This window comes from Brassica napus, chromosome A6 (assembly GCF_020379485.1).
Source record: "Brassica napus cultivar Da-Ae chromosome A6, Da-Ae, whole genome shotgun sequence".
In the NCBI taxonomy this organism is placed as follows: domain Eukaryota; kingdom Viridiplantae; phylum Streptophyta; class Magnoliopsida; order Brassicales; family Brassicaceae; genus Brassica; species Brassica napus.
This window is the reverse complement of record NC_063439.1, coordinates 20,117,062-20,139,606: the sequence shown is the minus strand read 5'-3', so window position 1 is coordinate 20,139,606 and position 22,545 is coordinate 20,117,062. Positions and strand designations below refer to the sequence as shown.

Below are 22,545 nucleotides of genomic sequence, written 5' to 3'. Positions count from 1 at the left end.
CCAAGTTAAGATATTTACGAAGGTTCCTTAGCTTTCGATTGTTGTAAAAAGATCACGATCGCAACTTGTGAGAGAGAGATATCGAGAGATTCAGATATGGCTTGGTTAGCTAGATCCATCGCGAACTCACTCAAGCTCGATGAGGACGATGGAGATGATGAAAAGAGACTTTCCGGTGAAGATTCCGTTCCGAATCAGTTGGTGTCGGAGTCACAGTCTCCCCGAGGGGTTAAGGAAGACATCTCCGAGCTTACCAAGACCTTGAGAAGCCAATTCTGGGGCGTAGCTTCGTTCCTCTCGCAACCTTCCCCGTCTCCGGATCCCCAGGAGAGAAATCAGAGTCCAGATGATGCGGAGGAGGAGGACGAGGATCTGATCGCTGGGATTAGGAACGATTTCGCGGAGATTGGGGGGAGATTCAGGACGGGGATCTCGAAGCTCTCTGAGAATTTACCTGTATCTGATTTCACAAAGATCGCTTCGAACTTCTTACAGTTAGGTTCAGAAGGAGCCGATCCGAAGGATTACGGTGACGTAATCGGAGTTACCGAGGAGCTAATCGCGTTCGTGAGGGATCTCGCGATGCATCCCGAGACTTGGTTGGATCTTCCTTTACCTGATGAGGATGATGATGATTATACCTTTGATGGTAAGTCTCTTAGCTTCAGGAGGATCTTTGTCACTCACTATTAGATTGTTTTATCTTGTGAATTTTGATGCTGTTTTTTTCAGAGTTTGAAATGACTGATGATCAACACGAGCATGCTCTGTCCATGGAAAGGCTTGTGCCGAGCCTTGCTTCTTTGAGGATCGAGCTTTGCCCTGAATACATGAGTGAGAATTGCTTCTGGTTGATTTACTTTGTGCTTTTGCATCCTAAACTCACTCAACACGACGCCTCGCTTCTCTCCACTCCTCAGGTAAGTAGTAGTAGCATCTTGTGATTCTTGGGATGTCAAAGTTTAGCTGATGTGATTCTTGTGTAGGTACTCGAAGCAAGAGCAATGTTATCTCATGAGTTACAGAAACTAAACAGAGCACCTGTGGAAGGAGAGAGTTCTGAAGCTAACGCTGCAGTGGTTGAACCTCTTACAAACCCTTCGCAGGAGTCATTAGCTGCTAAACCCGTAAATCCGCAGGAGTATGAGACAGACAAGCACACAGTTGAGAGCAAGGAGATACAAGTCGTTGACAAATCTGTGATTGAAGAAAGAAACTCATCAACTGATTCTTCTTCTTCATCTAGATTTGTCAACGTGCAAGCTGAGGACGTAGAAGAAGAAGAAGAAGAAGACGCAGATGATTGGTTGAACGATGAAGAGAGTTCGGATGCTGTGAGCGGCATGGAAGGAGGAGCAACTACTAAACATCCTCTTGGTGAAGAAGACGAAGAAGATGTATCATTCAGTGATCTAGAAGATGACGACGAGGAAAGAGACGTACCGGTGAGTTCCAAGAGATCTACTAACTCTAGTTCACCAGACTGGGTACAGATATAAGACAGCCAACACAGGTCAGGTAAAAGAGAACAAAGAATCAAACCATTTGCTCAATGTCGATGAAATGTAATTTAAATGACCTCTAGTGTTCTTTTGGTTATATAAAACATAAAATCTCTTCTATCAAAAATCTGTTCGATGAAAACTCACTCATACGAGGCTTTTATTAGAAACTCCAATGTTTGTATAAAAGGTAGAATTGGTTTATCATTACGATTGTAGATTAATAAGAAATTGATCTTCAGATCCTGGATTTGAAGTATGGTAACTAAACACATGTTTCAATGAAAAAAAAAGTGACAAATGCTCAAAAGTGTATCAGGGACAAAACTGGTCTCTCTTGTCTTGTCTCGTCACTACTTAGTACCTTTCGAACTTAGTTTTACCGCCGGGTCTACCACCACGACCTCTGTTAAACTTATTATTAACCGGTTCTCTCTTGCTCCTGTACCCGTCTCCTTCTCGATGTATCTTCAACAATACTTTCGGTGGTGATGAGAAACAGAACGAAGCCGCAACCTCCTGCAGACAAAAAAACAATGATTTTCGTTTTTACACAAAACTGCAACGTATGCTAAGATCATATAGCAGCAGATTTTGGTTGGTTACCTTGAGATCGAGACGGTGAGCATTAAAGACATCTTTCATAGAGTGAGAATCATATCCTGATATGTAAGTCTTGTATGCTTCTTTTGCTGACACGCTCAATGCACTGTTTTCAGATATCGTCTTTTCCTGCAAATTAAAAAAAAAAAAAAAATAGCTAAACAAGACCTCTATGCTCTTGAATAAAGTTTTCAGAGAGAGAGCCAAATGTTTTACCAGAAAAGCCTGCACATTGAGCAACTTCTCTTCCTCGAATTCATGTTCTTCAACAGGAATCTTCGCAGCCTGGAATAGTTCAGATTCTTCACTCAGTTATATAGTCTGTGCAACAATGTCATCAACTTAATGAAACAATTACCTTGAGATACTGAATAAATTGCAACTCCGTTGGAGTTAGAACAAGCAGAGCCTTCCCTTTTGCACCCTCTCCACGAGCTGTTCTACCTACTCTATGAATGTATTCCTATATATTAAAAGTAAAGATACATCAGAGTGATTTCTTAGCCCTATATGAGTACAATTTATATAACTAACATACCGTAGGATCATCTGGAGGATCATACTGCACAATCCAATCCTAAAACAAAGCAGACAATATTCAATCAAAGACCAAACACCAACTAATAAGATCAACATTTAAAAAATAGTTGAAAAGGAAACATACCACATGGGGAAAGTCGAGACCACGGGCACCTACATTAGTACACAATAAGACACCAGTTTCCAACTTTACGAACTGGAAAAACGTCGAAGTCCTTTTGCTCTGCTCCATCCCTCCATGGATGGCGAGGCAATCTATTTTGATGTACCGAAAGAGTTCCGTGTGAAACTTTGTCGATTTGCAAGTGGAGAAAAACACCATGATCTTCTTCTTCCCATGAAACGTCTTCAAGAAGGTGAGTAAGAAGAGTAACCGCTTCGCACTTGGCACAACGCAGTAACCTTGCTCCAAGCCTTCATTTGTAACCTACAGTTTTCAATTTCCACTTTAGAATATGAAAAGGAAGAAAAATGTAAAGAATAGATCAAAGAATAATGTGATCATCTGTTACCTCTTTTCGTCCTTCGTCCACATCAATATAAACAGGTGATGTAAGTGACACACGAGCAAGATCCTCAACCTGTTGGTTTAACCGAATGCAACCATTCTCAGTAAGCCTATACTATTAAGGAAATAATGAACAGAATGGTAAACAAAACACACCTTGGAAGTCTGTGTGGCGGAAAATAATGAAGTCTGCCTTGTCTGCAGCATATAAAAAAGACAATTTAGACACAGTGTCCTTATTGAATCATTAGTTGCTTCAGTATGCAAGCCGTGAGAATAGAATACCTTTGGTAGAAGCTTAATGATCTTCTTCATATCTTCTTCAAAGTTCTGTTCCAGTATCCTATCAGCCTCATCCATCACAAGAAACTGCAGTTTAACACATAATAGGAATTGCATTAACTCAAAACCATGACAAATAAACACTAGTAAATTGTAAATCGGAGTTTCTGTGTGTTACCTTCAAGTTCTTGAACACAAATCCATCAGTATTCTCAAGGTGATCGAGAAGTCTTCCAGGGGTAGCTACCAACAGATTAACACCTTTGACAAGAATTTCAACTTCTTTCTTTCTGGGCTCACCACCAATAACCTTTCCCACGGTCTGAGAATGGAACTTAAGAAGCTCCTTCGCCACTAAATATGACTGAAACATTAAAGATGTTTTGAGTATCCACTCCTGATTGATTCCAGTAATGACAGAAAAGTGCAAACACAGACCTGAATGGCAAGCTCTCTTGTTGGACAAATCACAATAACACCGGTTCCATTGCGAGGAGTAAACCGGACATGGTAAAGAAGCTCTACAGCAGGTATAAGAAAAGCTAAGGTCTTTCCGGAACCGGTTCTGGCAGCTCCGAGTACATCTTTCCCCATCATCAACGGCGGAATCGCTTTAGCTTGAATCTGCAACATTCAAGGATTAGTTTTGTAAATGGGTTAATAATAAAAGGTTGAATCTTTTTTTTAAGAGCTATATTACCTGAGTCATGCGTGCGAATCCCATCTCTTTGATGGATTTATGAGTGTTATCAGATAGCCCCAATGACTCAAACGTTTCGTTGGTCATTATACCGTTTCCACCACTTTCCTCCACTTTGTCTTCTTCTTCTTCTTCTTCGAGCTGCTTCGCTTTCTTCTTCTTCTTCTTCTTTGGTTCTTCATCGTTAATTGCTTTGGTCTCTTCATCCTCCATCGCAACCTGCTTTAGTTTCTTCTTCTTTTTCTTCTTGGGTTCTTCATCTGTTATTGCTTTTGGCTCTTTAACCTCCGTCTTCGCTAGCTGCTTTAGTATCTTCGCTTTGTCTTTGTCTCTGGATCTTTTCTTCTTCGTCTTCGTCTTCGTCTTCATCTCTTCCTTTTCGGGTGAATGCTGCTCCATATCCAAATTCGCCATGGTTGCTTACTCTTCTCTGATGAATGAAGGGCTTTTCTTCTGAGAAAGACTTTGGTTTTTTAACCTCTATCAAAATCGAAATAGAATGCGACGACGGATACAAGATTATTAGGGTTTATCAAGGTCTCTCTGTATATCAGTATTTCAAAAAACCGGACCGGAACAGAGTTGGTTTAACTGTAATAAACTATAAAAAAAATCTCTAAACCGACGAACCAAAAAGAACTGTTGGGCCGGGTTTTATGTTTCTATTTAGAAGTTTCTTTTTTTTCCTGATCAAATCTATTAAAAAAATTTAGCTCAATGTTTTTAAAAATGGGTCTGCTTGCCATATTCAAAACAAATTTCCTAAAACTTAATTTATGTCATTTAAATTGGTTTAAACTATTTTAAATTAGTTAAAGTTTATCAAGTTTGATGTAAATTCATAAATATGTGAAAGAGGTGTTAGTTGGAATTAGATTTATGTAGAGTCTTTTGATTTTGAAAGTTGAAAGATATGTTAAACTTATAAAGAATATGAAAAAAATTGATGGCAAAAATTTATGAAAATAAATTAATATAATGATTTTAAGAATGTAAGGAATATATGTTGTACCTCAAAATATTGTTTTATGTGTTAAATTGTTGAGGATATAACTTCCAAAAACACTAATTTTAATAAATTTATGATTAAAATATATAAACAATTTAATAGCAAATGATTTTTGGTATAAAATTATAAAATCATCAAACCAATAACAATAAATCTTAATAACACTAGATCTTAATGAGAATGTAATAATCTATAAATTAATAACATGAATCTTAAAATTCTAATAATCATTATAAATATATTTTTCACTAACACTCCCTAGTGAAAATTCATAAAACTGTCTAACCTATTTTATCTTGTATATATAATTTTACAATTCATTTAAATAATTTTATGATTAAAACAAAAAGCTAAAATATCTATATAAATATAAAATATATAGAAAAAAATAATAATAATTAACATTTACAAAACGACTAATACCCCTTAACGAGTTTTTAACCAATGTCAATTTGCCTCCTTTCTTTACCATCCTCTACTAAGAGAAAGTTAAAAAAAAAAACAATGAAAATGTAATTGGATTGAGTCAATTATTACAGTTTTGGTTTAATAAATCCATTTCATTATGTGATATATGTCAAAACTAAACCCAATCCCTTTTAATTACATTTCATTCAGGAAAACACATTCCTAGTTCAGCTGTATTTACAAATTACAATGATAAATCACGTGAACAACCGAGGACAAATAAAGAGAGAACGTCTCCTAACTGGAGACTTCACGAGGATCTTATCGTCTTATCGACGTCGACAATCTCTCTAACTTCGACCATAACAATCTCCCAATCGACGACTTAGCTCTGTTTTCCTCCTCCACATCACTCGACGAACCTAACCTCGTCGACACCATCCCAACCGTCTTAACCGCCGAGACAACCACTCCACGCAACTCTCTTACAACCGCTTCAACCGCATTCGCATCCTTCTCACCACCGCTCACCCCCGCGACATAAAACGAACCAACCGCATTCTCACCTTGAGTACTCATCTCTGCTCTTGTTATCGACAAACCGTTTTCTCTCACGGTTCTCGTCACATCCGACAACAAACCCATCTTGTTCTTTGTCCGAACGTCAAGCTTGAACCCGCGTGAAGCGCGTCTCGATATCGCAGCTACCAAACAATGCCTTAGTCTCTCCCTTTGTCCTTCCGTTTCTAACGTGCACCCGTTCTTCTTCCTTATGAAATACTCTTGCTCCGCCGTTGAGCCCCTTGCTCCAGCGACGGCGTGAAACACAACGAATTGTAACTCCTTTAACGCGCATACCGTGTCGAACAATAATTTTGGTCTGTCTCTACACTTAACGCTCACCATTGAATAACCATTGCATGCTTCGATCGCTACGTGTATCCTCTCGCATCTTCCCCTCGACAAGGCATCACACCTGTTACATATAATGTGGCATGTAAATAAAATATGATAACGTAACAATCTATTTTTATTACTTCACAATCTATTTTTTATTACGCACCTGTCTCCACTGCAGCAGTCGCAGCCAAAGCAGTTCTCGTAGTCTCCCTCAGCGTACATTAGCTCGTGAAGCCGTCGCTCAGTGTGGGCCCACCCTACCGGAGCTCCTTTAGCTTCAACTACACTCACAACGACACGAGACTCATCGCCGACTCTTTGATGGGCCTCCATGACTATATCCAGATGATCCTTCACTTGGGCCTTTCTTATTGGGTCGATAATGGGCCCACCGTTAAACCCGTCTTCTAGATAAATCACCATCGCCGCTCGCTCGTGGTGGGTCCACGCAACAGCTGCAGTCACATGACATCCAATGTCGGAAAGTACGGCTGAGATCTCGGACAGCAGACCCGGTCTGTCAATTCCGGTTATCTCAAACGCCGTGTGCTCTGTTGACACGTGGCGCTGCTGCACTTCACGTTTTAGATTACTCTGCATCTCTTTTGTGATACCTCCCTTTCTACTATAACATATTGCCTGAATTAAACAAAAGAAAAATTATATGAATAATCAAAATTTTTGATTATAAAAACTAGTATTATTTATCATTATTTAACCTGCTGAATGTAGAGAATCAGGCTTCGGTCTGTGAGCTTGTTCCCGAGTTGGTCCGTCACGTGAAACACTAACAAAGAGAAATATTTCAGATGTTATGTGAAATAGCTGGTCCACCATGACGACATGTGATGATGAAGAAGCTGAGACCTACCATCCATGAACCAGTCGCCATCAGATGAGATGTAAGATTTGGAGATAACGAGATCGAGATCAGCTAAAACCTGGACCATGTCCAGTAATATCCCGTACTTATTCGCGCTATCTACCTGATTATATATAAACACACATGATTAATTAGGATTTTTGGAGTAATTAAAATAACCATTAACTGTTAGCTTAATGATTAAGAATTAAGAAAAAAAATCATCCAGAAGTTTTAGATTACCTTAACGAGTGTACAATTAGGGTCTGAGTCGTTGTCTACACAAACACTAATTAACGCCAAGAAAAACCAGCATTAAAACAATAGGATTATCATGATGATTGGTTTAAAATAGATGAGAATCTACAAAGAACGAACCTGGGAGGATTGATTCTCTCGACGAGTGATTCTATCTCGGAATCAATCCGAGGCTGATAAGCTATCTCCATCATCTTGTTATTCACCGCGAGTATTGTTTGGTTAGCTCTCAAAATTCAGACCTATTTGTAAAACAACACATAAACCTGTTTTTAGCGGAGGAATTATGTTATTTACTTCTATATTTTTAATATGTAATAGCAATTGTATAATTTTACCAAGTAAACGAGGTGATCTATCTATATTATTAAAGAACAATAAAAGGTTAATGATTGTATCAAAATCTAGATAAATAAGAAAGCAGCCAGTATCTTCGGGCTCAGATTTCATATATATGCATTTATCTCCTTTTCACTAAAAGATTAATTAATTAACTAAAAGTCTGTACAAGGCTAATTATTCAAGATAATTTAAGCTTAGCTAGATTACGATAATATCTATGACTTGTTCGTATAATTTGAAGAAATACAAACAAAAACTAACTCGCATTGGAAAAAAAGATACTTAAAAGTAGAAGACAAACCCAAAGTTGTCTTCGTGAGAAAAGAAAAACAAATATTCAATTCTTTGTGCTCATGAACGCATATATGAGAGAATCTGAATCCGAATTGTCTTGAAAACCCAGAGATTTTGGTTCTTGTTTTTTTCTCAAGAATTTCAAGACGAAAAGAGAGAGGAAAATGAAGGCAGGGAGATATACCTTTGTGTTGAGGTTCTGATTCAACAGAGACTAATGGATGAAGAAGAAGAATCCTAAAAATGGAGAGATTCTATGGAAGAAAATAGTGAATAATTCTTCTTTAGCTATAAAAGAGGAGCGATACTTGTGTTGGTGGACGAGAAAGAGAGAAGCGAAAACCCAAGTTATATCGTATCTATTTATCACATGTCTTGTATCTCCTGTGTATATACACATACATCCTACGTTTTATATTGCCATCTTTTGATATTTTGGAAAAGAATACTTCATTTCCTAACAAATTTATTTGATCATGATCTCATACCCTTAAACGTGTTTATTGTTATCAGACTTTAACGGTAAAAATAATTATGAATAATGAAAATTAAGACTAATTCACTGAAAGTACAAATATTTTCTTTAAATGTTTTTTTGGGGGGTCAACCTTCCTTTAAATGTTGTTATTTCGAATATTTTGTGGTTTTAAACGAAAAAGGCTAAATTCAGAAGACGCCTGTCGACTCTCATTAGGATCTTGGATTTGCTCGACGCTGATTACGGAGCACCACATTCACCTAAAATTCATACAAAACTTAAAATAAAACAAAGAAAAATATAATAATAATAATAATAAAGATAAGTGAAGAGAATATCAAACGTGTAAATTCTGAAAGATGATGTGTTTTATCCAGCCAACACCAGATATGCTACGTATAAAAATTATAAAGCCACATGGCATTATGGGTGGACGTTGAGAGTCGCGATGGCTCGACTCTTCAGAATCGCAAGAAACAAGCTGGCTACGTGTTTGGCTTCCATTTCAAGTCAGTTTCTTAAATTTCGTCTATAGAAGATGCACTTTCTACACCTCATTAGTCTCATTACTACTGAAATTTGAGCTGGTAAAGGTTAGGTCTGGGCATTCTGGATCCTGATCAGATTTTGCTTTTGTCCAATCAGATTTCGGTTTTTCGGGTGTATCTATGTAGTAATACATACTTGTATGAATGTTCTGATGTGGTTTACGTACAAATCGTGTTCTGATCACACAAATATAGCCCAATCCATGTGTAACTTAGTCTTTGTAATGGCTTATACAATTGGCAAAAATAAAATCATTATAATGTCGGTCTATTTTTGTCAAAAGTCAGTTTGTTACGTAGTTATACCATTTATTAGCACGTTTTAACAAAAATAATAATTGTGATATCAGTTAGTTATATAACATTATTAACACATACTATTGTTTTCAAGATTAACATTCACTAGATTAAGACCCCGCCTTGCGCGAAATGAACATTATATATATAATGTATTATATGTTTTAACATATTATAAAATAAGAAATAAATATTAAATGATTAAAAGTCAGTAACTATTACATGTACTAGAGATTTTTTTCCGCGCTTCGCGCGGATTGTGTCTTATAAATTTATTTTATTTATAATATTATTTGTCGGTTTTTTTCTTTTACATTAACTTCTTATTTTTCCAATGTTAGTATTTTTTTAATTTAAATTTATATGTTTATAATTTTTCATTTTTCTTATTGTAGATGGAGAATTATATTTTTTATTGATGGTTTTTTGTATGTGACATAAACGTTTTGAAATTTTAAAAATAATGTTTTATATAGTACGATTAACACATTAAAGAAGAGAAACATATTCATGCACATTTTACACAGGTTTTATATGCATAATTTTAAACATTATATATGTATATATTATAAGTTTGAAACATGTAAATGCTTTCTAAAGCTAAATACTTGTTCTGAGTTTACATAACTTATCGAAAGTTTTATCTCTTTTTAAATTCAAATCACAGAAAAAAAATATCAAAAAGTCAGTATAGATGGATTTTTTGGGCTTCTAAATCAACACTGAAAAATTACATGAATCAGATAACAACAGTTTTATAAAGAACTGGATAAAATTTGACCGAGCCAAAGATTTTCACACAATATGTTCTTTCTTCTTTAAATTGCGAAAAGCCTATAGGCACAAGAAAAAAAATCATAATTTTTGTTTTCAGTTATATAACATTTCTTTTCCTTTACACACATAGTTTATTACACTGCTATAAGTAATGGAGAACTCTATTCATATAAGATTCACATATATGCATTTTGACAAAGAAGAATTTTAGCCATCTTAAGTTTCGGAATGGACCAACTTCAGTCATATACACTATATTTTTCTATGATTCAAATCTTACAATTTTAATATATGTGCAAATTTCCATGTGAAAAAAGCATGCACGCCATCTATCATTCAACCTATTACTTTTTTCCAAAGTAAATACTATAATTCTCGTTTGGTTAGCTCCACAAACTAATCTCTTTGGATCAGTTTACTAAAAAATATGGATACTAATGTCAGAAAAGAATATAAACACTATCAACAACAAATATTGGCACAAGATTATTTGGTTCAAGGAACATATTCCACGTAATGCGTTTATATCATGGCTGGCTTTGCGGAGAAGACTGCCAACCAAGGATCGCTTGAGGCGTTGGGGGTTAAATGTCTCAGGAACGTGTGTCTTTTGTAATCTGGAAATAGAGACTCACCATCATCTCTTCTTTGAGTGCTCTTTCTCTCGCTTGATATGGGAGCCTTTTGCTGCTGAAGTTTGGATTTCTCCTCTGGCTGATCTACACTCTATTTCAGCCTGGATCAATCAACCTCGCGTCAATGCAGATGCACATGCTACTCTAGTCATTAAGCTCTACTTTCAGTCAGCCATCTACCTGCTGTGGAAAGAGCGTAATGCTCGTGTGTTCACAGCTGTCTCTTCACCTTCATCAGTCATCCTTGGCTCTTTCGACCGTATGATGCATGACCATCTCCTCTTTTACCCGACAGGTTCTTCTTTCTCCTCTTCTCTACTTCTTTTTATCTTTCTTGTATGAGACCTCCTTAATGCTTTTTTTACCTTGAGTTGTTGTTGGTTGTTTTTGTTTCCTTGCTGTAATAAGTTGTTTAAAAACAACAGTGTAACCTTTCAGAAAATGATAATCTTAACAACTTATCAAAAAAAAACAACAAATATTGACTTATTTATGTGAATATATATTTTATTTTCAATCATTATAGTGGACGAAAAAAGCACCATAATTTGTACAACAAATTTTCTTAGATTCACCTCATCATACTCACCATTTTACCATTTTAATTACATAATTTTACATGAGCTTCTTCACCCTCTCCGGTTATTTTCTCTTTATTTATAACTACAACATAAAGTTATGAACTATATATATTATAAATTAATAATTTATTTACCCTTGAAATTTCTAGTAATATCAAAAGTCGTATGTTAGTTAATTATTTTCTAAATGACGACTATTTCTAATTTTTTTGGATGAGAATATTTTTGGGCTGCGAGATTTTTCTTTACCTGGCCCACCGGCAAATATTTTAGCAGCCTATTATATATTTTTCTTTGGTTTTATAGCGTTCGGACTGGTCCGAATGGGATATTCAGTGATGTTACGTGATACAAATCAATGAGCATGGGCAATAGTTTTTTTCAAGTGACATGGCAGTTTGATAGGTGATGATTATTTTGCCTATGTGACACCTCTAGAAAAGCTAGAATTTAGTTCCTTTTATATAGTAGGATAATTAAATTGGTACGAACATATAAATCAATTTTATTAATCTAAACAATAATTTTTTATTTGATAGGATATATAATTAAATTAAAATGATATTCATATTTATAGTATATTTTTAATATTAATATCTATTAAATGATGTTTTCTACTCATATGAATTTATGATCATTTGTATCTTTTATACCAAAAAAATTTAAATTATTAATTTTCATTGATTAATAGTTTTAGTAATTTACATTCTTTTAAAAATTAAGTTGTCAATGTTTATTTAAAGCTTTTAATAAAAAGATTGTTCAAAGTAAATTTTGAAATTTAAATATTTATGTATTTTATATGGTATATAGTTTAATCTAAAACGAAATATATATATATATATATATATATATATATATATATATATATCTTTTAATCTTACAAATTAATTAAATTGGACTTTTTAATTTAGAGAAATTTTCTAGGATAGTTTTTTTTAAAGTTTTTATCACAAAATAGCCATCAATGAAGAAAATGACCAAAATAAGTTTTATTAAAGGGTAAACATGTGTTTTTACCCTAGGGTTAGTTAATCTAGACTTAGCGTTTAGAGTTAAGTGGTGGGGTTTTAGAGATAGAGTTTCAAATTTTAAAACATTAAAAATTAAAATTAAAATTTGAAAAATAAAAAGAGGCTATTTTGGTCATTTTTTTCTTGTGTGCTATTTTTTTAGACAAAAGAACGTAAAAAAAACTATTTGAGAGAATTATCATTTTACTTATATGATTTTGTAATCATTTGTATTTTGTCATAAAAAAATATTAAAACCTGGATCACAAAATTTGAATGTGATACTTTTAACAGTTTTAGTAATTTATAGTCGTTTTTAAAAGTTCAAAATATAACATATACAGAAAAATCTAATTTTTTATTATATGGTTAATGTGGTTGTTTAATTTATTTTAATAGTTTAAAATTAAACGAATATGATAGAAGATATACTAATTTTTATCTACTCTTTATTATTAAAAATTATTAATTGCAATATAAGCTTTAGTCACATTAGGCAATTCCGTAACTTTTATTTAAGGAAATAATAAAGAACATTAATAATGAATTTATGGTTAGTTTTATAAAAAACTTATTATATAAAAAGATGGATCAACATATTTATCTAATGATTTTAAGATTCATCCTAATGATGACATGTGGCTACAAAAAGAAATTGTAATGCTTCTCAATTAATATATAGGGGATTAGTTTGTTCCCTACACAACGTTTAAATCATTTTTATGACTAGAGTGATGAGGTACAAGAAAACTGTTTGGTTCAAAATGTTATATTATTGATGAATCTGTCTAGGCAATATGAGAAATAAATTATTTTAATGTTTTTCCTAGGTTGGATATTATGGAGAATAAGGAACGTTCTTATCTTCAGAATTGAGAAATAGCATTATTCAATATGGTTCTTATTGATAAAATGTTTTGAAGAGAATAGCATTTAAGCTTTTGACTGATACATTATTGATGACTAATAGGCAGGAATAGCTATCAATGCATAATATACTCTTAAAAAAAAACTTATGTTAATTATTGCTTTTTGATAGATGCATGGTGGATAGTTTCTTTTCAGAGAGCAAGCGTTTTTGACTGATAATAACGAAGAATGCATCCGACTTAACTCTGAAGCGGAAGTTATAGTTCTTCTAATGGTTGTGCAACGGCAAAAAGTTGTTGGTTATTCAAGTATAACACTTGCTAACGACTGCAAAGTGCTGTTGTATGATGTCCTGCGCGCAATTCAAGGATAAGCATTTTTTTTTGGGTGTAGAAGCCCCAAACCTCCAATCCTAGTATATCTATGTAAAATACATCTTTAGATTTAATAGTTTAGATTTATGTAACGTACGTTCTTATGTGTTCACGCAAAGTGTCGTATGATGTGATGCAACATATTGTATACTTCGTTTTTCAGTTATGTAGCAACAAGTAACTCCGTATGTAGAGATATATTGAGCACCATGAGAGATAAGAGAAAGTAATCTGTTCTGTTACGAATTCAGCAACGGCTTTGAACGTCATTCCAAACTCTTATCCAGTATACCAATTCTCTTTACATGTTTATATTCCTCCCTTTGAAAGTATCTCAACTTGTTCTTTGTTGTATTGTTAGCTTGCCTGATCATATGGAACAGAAAAAGCTTTAGTCGAAAAGTTGTTTTGGATTCCCTTGAAATCCGGAAAGTGGAGACTGAAGAATTTTGATAATCAATGTTGATGATAGCTTTTCTCAGGTTAACAAGAATAGCTTTTATCAGGTTGGTTTCCTCGTCTGTAAACTGTAACTAAAATGTGTCAACAGGGGTTTTGAGTTTTATTCCGAGGAAGAAGTGAATGATGCTTTAGGGATTTTATCATTCTCCTTCGATTTGCAAAAACGTAATAGGCAAGGCACTTACAACATTATTACACTTTCTGCCTTTTTTGTATCGCATCCTACACTAAAGAATGCTTCTTTATATAATTATGCAAACAAATTATCGAAGCACTTTAGTTTACGGTCTGTGATATTACACAACTCTCTGGTCATAAAACCAAAATATTTAGGAAGATTATGCTGCTTTAATCTGAGCTCTTTTCAATAGCTTCCTTGGCAGCAGCTTCTCCTTCGAGCTTCTTCTGCCAATACTGATCTAGTGGTGGCCCAAAAATAGCTTTACCTGAAACGACACCAATCCTGCAGAATAATCAAAGAACAACAAAACCCTATTCAGATCGCTCATTACTGATCCAGAATGTCCGATCCTCAAATATCATCTCGAATTCCAATTTTACAATGTTCAGATCCATTCTTACAAAACCTGAGGGCTTTCAAGGAGCTATGATACGCGATCTAACTTATCACTCAAGTAATAAACTTTTAGTAATCATCTACCGAAACATTCTTTCAGATCGAAATAAATCGCCGAAACATTCTTTCACGATCTAACTTATCGCTGAGGAGACGAGTGAGGATGAAAAAGAGAACTTACACAACAGCTCCAACGACCATCGGAAGAGACAAGAACCTGTTCCTCCGAAACATTCTTTCGGATCGAAATCAATCGCCGCCGCTCGATCAACTAATCCGGTCGCCGTCTTAAAAAGCGAAGGGTTTCTTTCACATTACAGTTTAACAACTTCTAAATGGGCTTGACCCAATCCTTGGATAATCCAACATTTCGGCCCATTTAAAAAGCCTTTCGTTTGCTTTAGTTTTGGTTGTCAACTCAACGCCTTAGAGCACCTCCATTGAGGGTTCATGGGGGGAGTTCACACAAAAACCAAGAAAAAAAAATAATAAAATAATTCAATTTCATGAACCCTCTCTCTCCTAAAGTTCTCTTGGTTGAACCCCTCTCTCCTAAAGTTCATCACTGTAGCGCGGGCCCCACGTGTCGTGGCGGCCCGCGATTGGTCTAACTTTTTTTTTTTTTTTTTTTTTTAAGAAAAACCAAAAAGAAAAAGAAACAAATTTTAATAATAAAAAACTAAAAAGATGAACCCCAAGAGGGGGTTCATTGATGTGGATGCTCTTACACACGAGGGAAAGAGAAAAAGACAAAAGACAAAAGGGACCACAAATAAGTATGTCACCGACCCTTCTTTCTTCTCCATATCTTTTTCTTTTTCGATTTTGAAACCTCGTGGTCTGATTTTGACCCTTTCGAAAATCTCCATGGCAATATTTTCCTAATTTTGTTTCTTACATACTCATAAGGGAATCCAACGAAAATAATTTATCGTTTTAGATGCTGACAAAAATGATTTTAAATGTGGCAGAAAACATTTTATATCACTTAAGAAAGTCGTATCTTCAATAACATTAGCATGTGTTTTGAAAAAAATCAGTTCTCCCAGTAAGCATTTATTAACATATGACCAGTTTTTGAAGAATTTATAACAAAAAAAATCACAGGAAAAAAAAGAAGAGAATTTGCTAAAAATGTGTATGTTCATTGACCTAAGCTGTTAATCTGTTATTGGTAAGTTTGTGTTTATGTTTTTAACATCCACACAATTAATGTTCATTGACCTAGCTAAGCTGTTATTGATAAGTTTGTGGTTATGTTTTTAATATCCACACAATGATCTGAAAGTATGTGTGTCTACACATACTTAGATGGAGATGTGTCATCATTTTGATAGGTGTATGCTTTTATTATCTTTAATGCGTTTGTGAGATATGGAAATAAAAACTGGTGATATATGAAATGTAGGGAATTAATTTCCACAAGAAAGTCAGCTGCTTTCATTTAAGACAACATAAGGGAAGTAATGACGGGACGAGAGCTTGTGTGGTTGCAGTAAGACTCTAAATAAATATCAGAACTTATTATTATTGAAGATGAGAACATATTCACATAATAATTGTAATTAACTTTCACGTTAATAACCAAAATAGCACTAAATCAAGTTTTTGTTCCCAAACTAGCACTCAAGGCCAAAAGTCACAAAAATAGCACTCAAGGGGTGGGGTTTAGGGTTTAGAATTTAGGGTTTAGGGTTTAGAGATTAGGTTTTAGGGTTTAAAGTTGAGAAGAGAGGTTTTGGGGATAAGATTTCAAATTTTTAAAAATAAAAAAATTTAAATTTTTCAAAAGATAAAATGCTATTTTGGTCATTTTAGTTTTTGGGTGCTATTTTTGTGATATAAACTTAAAAATGTGCTATTTTGGAGATTTGCCCTAATCAAAACCCATAGTATATATTCATATTTTAAGTAGCAGCGATGATTACAAATGTGATGAAGTTTGACTAATTAATAATAAAGAAATTACAAGGACACAATATATCGTTTACCAAACTGTTCAAACGATTATAAAGTAATTAGTCGTTTAAGGATGATTGTGGTTTTGGGTATAGATGTAATCAGTGTGAGCAACTAAAGTTCTTCGTATCAAGACACACTCTTCTTCGCCAACACCTTCACAGTTTTCCTCTCCTTGTTCTAGTTTCTGCGCATAACAAAAATATATACGCACGTGAGTATATTGTATCTCGACCATAATTATTAAGAACTTTGTGTACAACATAAATGATTTGTATACAAAAAGAACAGTGAGGGTATTGTTGAGAGACCTCGACGGAGATTTCTTCTGGATAAACGGAGGTTGAAATGGGCCGGGCTGATGCGTATGTTAGCGTGGAGAAGAGGAGGAGGGCGACGATGATGAAGAAAGCTGTGAACTTCGCCATATTTTTATGGTATCTGACTAGTATTGAGTTTTTTTTTTTTGTTTTTGAACACACTAAGTATGGAGTATATATCGGGTTAAAGTGAGGAGGAAGATATGTGAGACTTAATAAGTTTTATAGTTGAAGCGTATTTATAGAGAAAACCTGCGATGAGATACTAGTCCAGCAGAAACGTGAGCCATATAATCTTGAGTTTGCGTCATGAAACCATTACCATACCAAACACGCACATGCATATTTATTATATGCTTAAGTTGAGCTATACATATACAATGTTGACAAGAATAAACAAAAAATACAATTAACGATTGTTTTGAGTTGGTTAATCTGGCAGATTCTAGTGAAATTGATCAACGTGGAGTCAGTCAACTATATCTTAAATATTTTACTGAGGAAAGTTGGTGGCGGATGTATGATGTATCTGTATACTCAGAGATTAACCTTATGATTCGCATGTGAAGTTAACTGCAGTGTCACGAATGAGTGTTGTAGTTACTTTGTCTTCTTTTTTTTTTTGTATCCCTTTTCTTGTTGAAATTAATGAATAACTGGTTATTACTTCCAACTGTGTTTGGTTATATTTGTATATATTAATTCTTTACCATCTTTTGTTGTATTTACGTAATTATTGTACATATAGTTGTGTGAGACGTTCGCTTATATGTTTATATATATACATATGAGGTGGTGATAGAATCACTATACAAATTCTAATGCGAACAAGTTGAATGGAGATAGTACTGTGCTATGTTTGACGTTTTCATCCATGTTTTTATTGTCGGTCATCCACGTTTTCACACATATATGTACATTTCTGCTGCAGATTTGATGTAATATTTCATCAGATACAGTTGCATGTATTATAAAATCATGTTCACTTTTTAAAGTGGTTGATATAATAATTAAGAAGGATCAATAGCAATGAAAACAACACTTGGCGGACGACATATTCTGCAAAACAAAACAAAAAGTCAGGTCAATAATAGAGGGAAAAGGGGATCCGCAAGATTCGTTTCAAACATGAAAACAATTTGTATATATCCACACACATCATATTCATATGCTTATTAGCGTTATTTTCAACTGTTTTCATTTGATTATTCTTGTTTAGTCTTTCGTAGAAGAGTCATTCTTGGGTTCACTCCCTAGGGTGAACCTCTAGATTCACCAACCAATAGGATTTCATTATTTCAAATTTGATATCTTTTAAAAAAGGAAACAAAATATTCTCAAATTATATTATGTTTTTAAAATAAAAAAAAAGATAATAGTTACAGAAAAAGAATTAAAAAAATATATTTTTAATGTTCTCAACAAAACACTAAACCCTAAATCCTAATCCCTAAACCCTAAATCCTAAACCCTAAACCCTTGGATAAACCCTAAACCCTTTGGTAAATCCTAAACCCTTGGGTAAACCCTAAACCCTTGGGTAAACCTTAAACCATTGGATAAATCCTAAACTCTAAATAAAAACACTAAAACCCTAAACCCTAAACGCTTGAATGTTTTAGTGTATAGTGATTTTGATTTAGAGTTTTGGATTTATCCTAGAGTTTAGGGTTTATCCAAGGGTTTAGGGTTTAGGATTAAGGGTTTAGGGATTAGAATTTAGGGTTTAGGTTTAATGTTATGCTGACGACGTAAAATATTTTTTTTTGTAATTATTACTTTTTTTTTACTTTTTAATTTTAAAAATATAATATAATTTGACAATATTTTGTTTCCTTTTTTAAAAGATATCGAATATAAAATAAAACAATCCTATTGGTTGGTGAACCTAGAGGTTCACCCTAGGGGGTGGACCTAAGAATAAGTCATTTTTAAATATATCTTATCGGCTGATCCGACCAATCTATACTATTAAAAGGAAAGCAGTACCAAAAAATCTATTTATTAAAAGTTGTTGAACCTATTCACAAGACTTAACTATTTTTTGGTATCACCCTATATTTCTCTAACTATACACTAATCAATTACCTTATATTTCTCTAACTATAAAATAACCAATGCTCTTATTTAATACTCAACTTATTATAATACACCAAAGATTTATACATCAATATTATTAATTCAAAATCATTGATATATTTTACCCTTATTTTTCTTTGAAATATTACTTTTGTGCCACTAAACCTATTAAAAAAAAACAGATTATTTTATAACTGATTTAATATTCATACAACCCACGATCATTTTTCTTTAACAAAAGCAGTTAATATAAAAACATTTGAATTTATTGGTAATTAAAGTCTGAACAATACCATACTTTTAATTCATATTAAATGTTTTATGACCCAAACTAACATAAAAAACATGATGCAAGTACGGTTAACAGAAAGTTAAAAACATGATACCATTCGACAGTCAAAACATATTAACTTCCAACTAGATTTTGATCCGCGCTTGGAAAGCGCGGAGTTGTTAGATTATATTATAATACAAAATTTTATTATATCGAAAAATATAATTTTAACAGCTATATAATCTACAAATTAGTTTATTTGAGATTTTATATGTACACTTTTACGGAAGTTTCTTTTCGACATGAGAATTATATCCGGATAAAAAAACAAACTAAACCGACCCAAAATTATAGGTTAGTTCAGGTCCAGAGAAGATAGCCTATTGTGTTTTTTTTGACCCGCATGTCTTTGTTTGAGTCCGGGTCCTACCCTAGACCCGATCATAAATATGTGTTTATTAAGTATATATATTTGGATATTTAGAATATGTTTCCGGTATTATGGATATTGTTTTTAAGTTTTTGGTTTACGATTAGGGTTTTGATTTCAGGTAAAATTTTCAAATTAAAAAAAAAATTGGGTATTTGGATAAAATTTTGGGTATTTTCCAGTTCATCGTGTTAGATTTTGAATAAGGTTTTAAATTTTTAGGTATTTAAATTTTTTTGATATTTGTTTGGAGTTTCAAATACTTTTCGTGTTTCAGATATTTTTCAGATTTTTTATATATTTTGAATTCTTTTAGGATCTTAAATACCCGAACAGATGTAGACCCATTACGTCCATATCAGGTTCAACAACTTTTTGATATAGATTTTTAACGTTATTGTACAAAAACATGGTTGATGAAATATTTTTCTGAGTAAAGGTATCATAAGAAATAATATTAAGATCTGTTAAATTTATTTAAAATATTGTATGTTTAGAATGATTAATGTATCAGAAAAATAATAAATAGTTATACATAACTCCAACAACTTTTTTATATTAGATTTTTTAAAACTCTTTCCCTTTTAATCGTATTGATTCGTTTTAAGTGAAAAATATATAAAAGTATAATATCTAAACAAATAATTTTCAAAATCTTCAATAATCAATACTGATATCGTGAAGTCGGGTTAGCTTTAATAGAACCAATGAATTTCTTTATTTTTGTGAAGGTAACATGAATATTCAGAAAAATAATTTTTAAATATGAAAATATTATCAAACTATAGACGGTTGAAAGGTTAGTATATGATATGAGATTTTAGTGGGAAAGTTTATATATGATATGATTACTTTATTATAAACGAAAGAGGAAGTTAGAATGTACACATATATGTCTTGTAATTTATCTTGTTTTAAATCATATATTATATGATCAAAGTGATAATATAAAACATTAGTTTCAATGTTTTTACGATTAAAAATCAAAATAATAAATATAGTAATAGTAATGATTAGAATTTAAGAGTGAGATTTAAATAAATAAAAGAATTGACTAAATTATTGTTAGAGAAATATATGGTAACATTGTTAGTATAACATTGGTAAGACCAAAAAATAATGAGTTAAATGAAGTGGTCCAAACAACTTTTATAAGTAGATTTTTTTAGACTCTTTCCTTTTTAATAATATTGATTACGATTAGAAAAATACTTCACAATACAACAAACAAGCTTAATTATATTTTAAAATTATAGCTTTTTCTTTGAAAACCTTCCTAGGTTATTTTTGTGATGAAAATATTTTACAACTGGGTTTATTAGGAGAAAGGGTTTTGTATAAATATTTTCTTAGGAAATTATAGCATTTTAGAATGTTTTTTATGTTTAAATAAAATATATTATTTATTTTTAACATTTATAGGTAACTCAACTATACTCAACTTAATAATAATTTTATTTCTAAAACTCAAAAATTTAATCTTAATATAGTCATTATAAAACCTATAAACTAGAATGTATAACATAAAAAAATGTAGTTTATTCAATTTTATATCTTAGTAAAATTTATATGAGAAATTTAATCAAATTTTGAAAAATATTATCATGTTATTTTAGATTTTTACCATGTCATCTGGTATAGATTCACGAGTTAATATGGGTTTTTGATTTTAAAGGATTTTAAATAATGGATTTTTATTAAATTGAAACTAGATTATATATGGTGACTGCGTTTACTGGTTTGACTGTGGATATCACTTATTGGTGTTTTGGTTCCTTTTAGTGGAAAATTAGACTGAATGTTGATGACTTATTAAAGATATTTTTTTTAATATTTGAAAAAATGTTTGAGTAATTTGTTTTTATTGGATAATTCAGCTTATAAACACTATATTTAAGATATTTGGTTATTTAGAAATTACATGTAATTAATATTTGTAGGTATATAATTTGTATTTTAAAAATTCAGGTATCTATTTATCTTGATTCTAGAGATATATGATATGTTCGGTTATTTATAAATTTTGGTTCAAGTTTGGTTTCATTTTTTCAATTTGGTACAGGTTGATTATTCGGTTCCGGATAATATGGCCAAACTTATAAACTATCTTATATAAAAATTTATATTAAAAATTATTAAATTTAAAAAATAAACCCGCGCTTTCTAAGCGCGGATCAAAATCTAGTACGAATTTAAAGCTACAAAATACATATACCACATTGCAGGAGTTGGAATGCATTCCGACTGATGTTTAAGGTAGTTACATTGTACGTTACTGAACTATATGTAAACTTTTTAAATCGAAAACTAAGCTCAGACTAGTTAAATAACAGTAACTAGATTTTTCACCCGCACATCCGTGCGGGTAGATTTTCATTTTATAAATATATAACAGATATCATCGCAAAACTTTCAAAGATATAATTTACATTTTAGTGTTATATATTGTGTAAATCTATAATGTTATTGGTTATGTTTCTTATTCCATATTATTAATGTATAATGATTTGTTTTATACATTTTACTTTATTATTAATTGTTATTATATATTAATATATTTTCAAGTTTGGTAAAATAAATTCATAGTATGAAATAAAGAAATTGAGAATCTCCTTCATTTTTTTTTCTAATTTTTACAGACTGAATACAATCCATTTTAAAAT

The 22,545-nt window shown here is 32.5% G+C and overlaps 4 protein-coding genes and 1 long non-coding RNA gene across 7 annotated transcripts; 1 reads left to right on the top strand and 4 right to left on the bottom strand.

The window, feature by feature from the left end:
- The first annotated feature begins 21 nt into the window (after window positions 1-21).
- LOC125575856 lies at window positions 22-1,644 on the top strand. Its single transcript, XM_048734995.1, has 3 exons — window positions 22-649; window positions 733-920; window positions 987-1,644. Exons 1-3 carry the CDS (start codon window positions 97-99, stop codon window positions 1,497-1,499), a joined length of 1,254 nt encoding a protein of 417 aa, XP_048590952.1. The 5' UTR covers window positions 22-96; the 3' UTR covers window positions 1,500-1,644.
- Window positions 1,645-1,722: 78 nt separating this feature from the next.
- LOC125575855 (DEAD-box ATP-dependent RNA helicase 27-like) lies at window positions 1,723-4,708 on the bottom strand. Of its 2 annotated transcripts, XM_048734994.1 has the most exons (12): window positions 4,136-4,708; window positions 3,874-4,059; window positions 3,614-3,799; window positions 3,439-3,522; window positions 3,310-3,351; window positions 3,158-3,226; window positions 2,770-3,072; window positions 2,644-2,682; window positions 2,464-2,568; window positions 2,322-2,390; window positions 2,109-2,234; window positions 1,723-2,021 (listed from the first exon to the last, which is right to left on the bottom strand). In XM_048734994.1, exons 1-12 carry the CDS (start codon window positions 4,547-4,549, stop codon window positions 1,860-1,862), a joined length of 1,785 nt encoding a protein of 594 aa, XP_048590951.1. In that variant the 5' UTR covers window positions 4,550-4,708; the 3' UTR covers window positions 1,723-1,859. The 2 variants fall into 2 exon arrangements, with proteins under 2 accessions (XP_048590951.1, XP_048590950.1); XM_048734993.1 differs by having other exon boundaries at window positions 3,310-3,522.
- A 1,020-nt stretch (window positions 4,709-5,728) lies between these two features.
- On the bottom strand, window positions 5,729-8,759 carry LOC106348172 (ACT domain-containing protein ACR1). 2 transcript variants are annotated; one of them, XM_013787852.3, is made up of 7 exons: window positions 8,393-8,759; window positions 7,693-7,814; window positions 7,558-7,603; window positions 7,324-7,438; window positions 7,172-7,239; window positions 6,616-7,091; window positions 5,729-6,528 (listed from the first exon to the last, which is right to left on the bottom strand). In XM_013787852.3, the coding sequence occupies exons 2-7, from the start codon at window positions 7,764-7,766 to the stop codon at window positions 5,874-5,876; spliced, it is 1,434 nt and encodes a 477-aa protein (XP_013643306.1). In that variant the 5' UTR covers window positions 7,767-7,814; window positions 8,393-8,759; the 3' UTR covers window positions 5,729-5,873. The 2 variants fall into 2 exon arrangements, with proteins under 2 accessions (XP_013643306.1, XP_022572831.1); XM_022717110.2 differs by having other exon boundaries at window positions 8,216-8,584.
- A 5,605-nt stretch (window positions 8,760-14,364) lies between these two features.
- Window positions 14,365-15,243, bottom strand: LOC106351944. The gene is made up of 2 exons (XR_001271464.3): window positions 15,002-15,243; window positions 14,365-14,706 (listed from the first exon to the last, which is right to left on the bottom strand). It is a non-coding gene; the product is annotated as an uncharacterized LOC106351944 (long non-coding RNA).
- Window positions 15,244-16,697: 1,454 nt separating this feature from the next.
- On the bottom strand, window positions 16,698-17,328 carry LOC106348174 (phytosulfokines 5). Its single transcript, XM_013787858.3, has 2 exons — window positions 17,091-17,328; window positions 16,698-16,966 (listed from the first exon to the last, which is right to left on the bottom strand). The coding sequence occupies exons 1-2, from the start codon at window positions 17,205-17,207 to the stop codon at window positions 16,847-16,849; spliced, it is 237 nt and encodes a 78-aa protein (XP_013643312.1). The 5' UTR covers window positions 17,208-17,328; the 3' UTR covers window positions 16,698-16,846.
- Window positions 17,329-22,545: the final 5,217 nt, after the last annotated feature.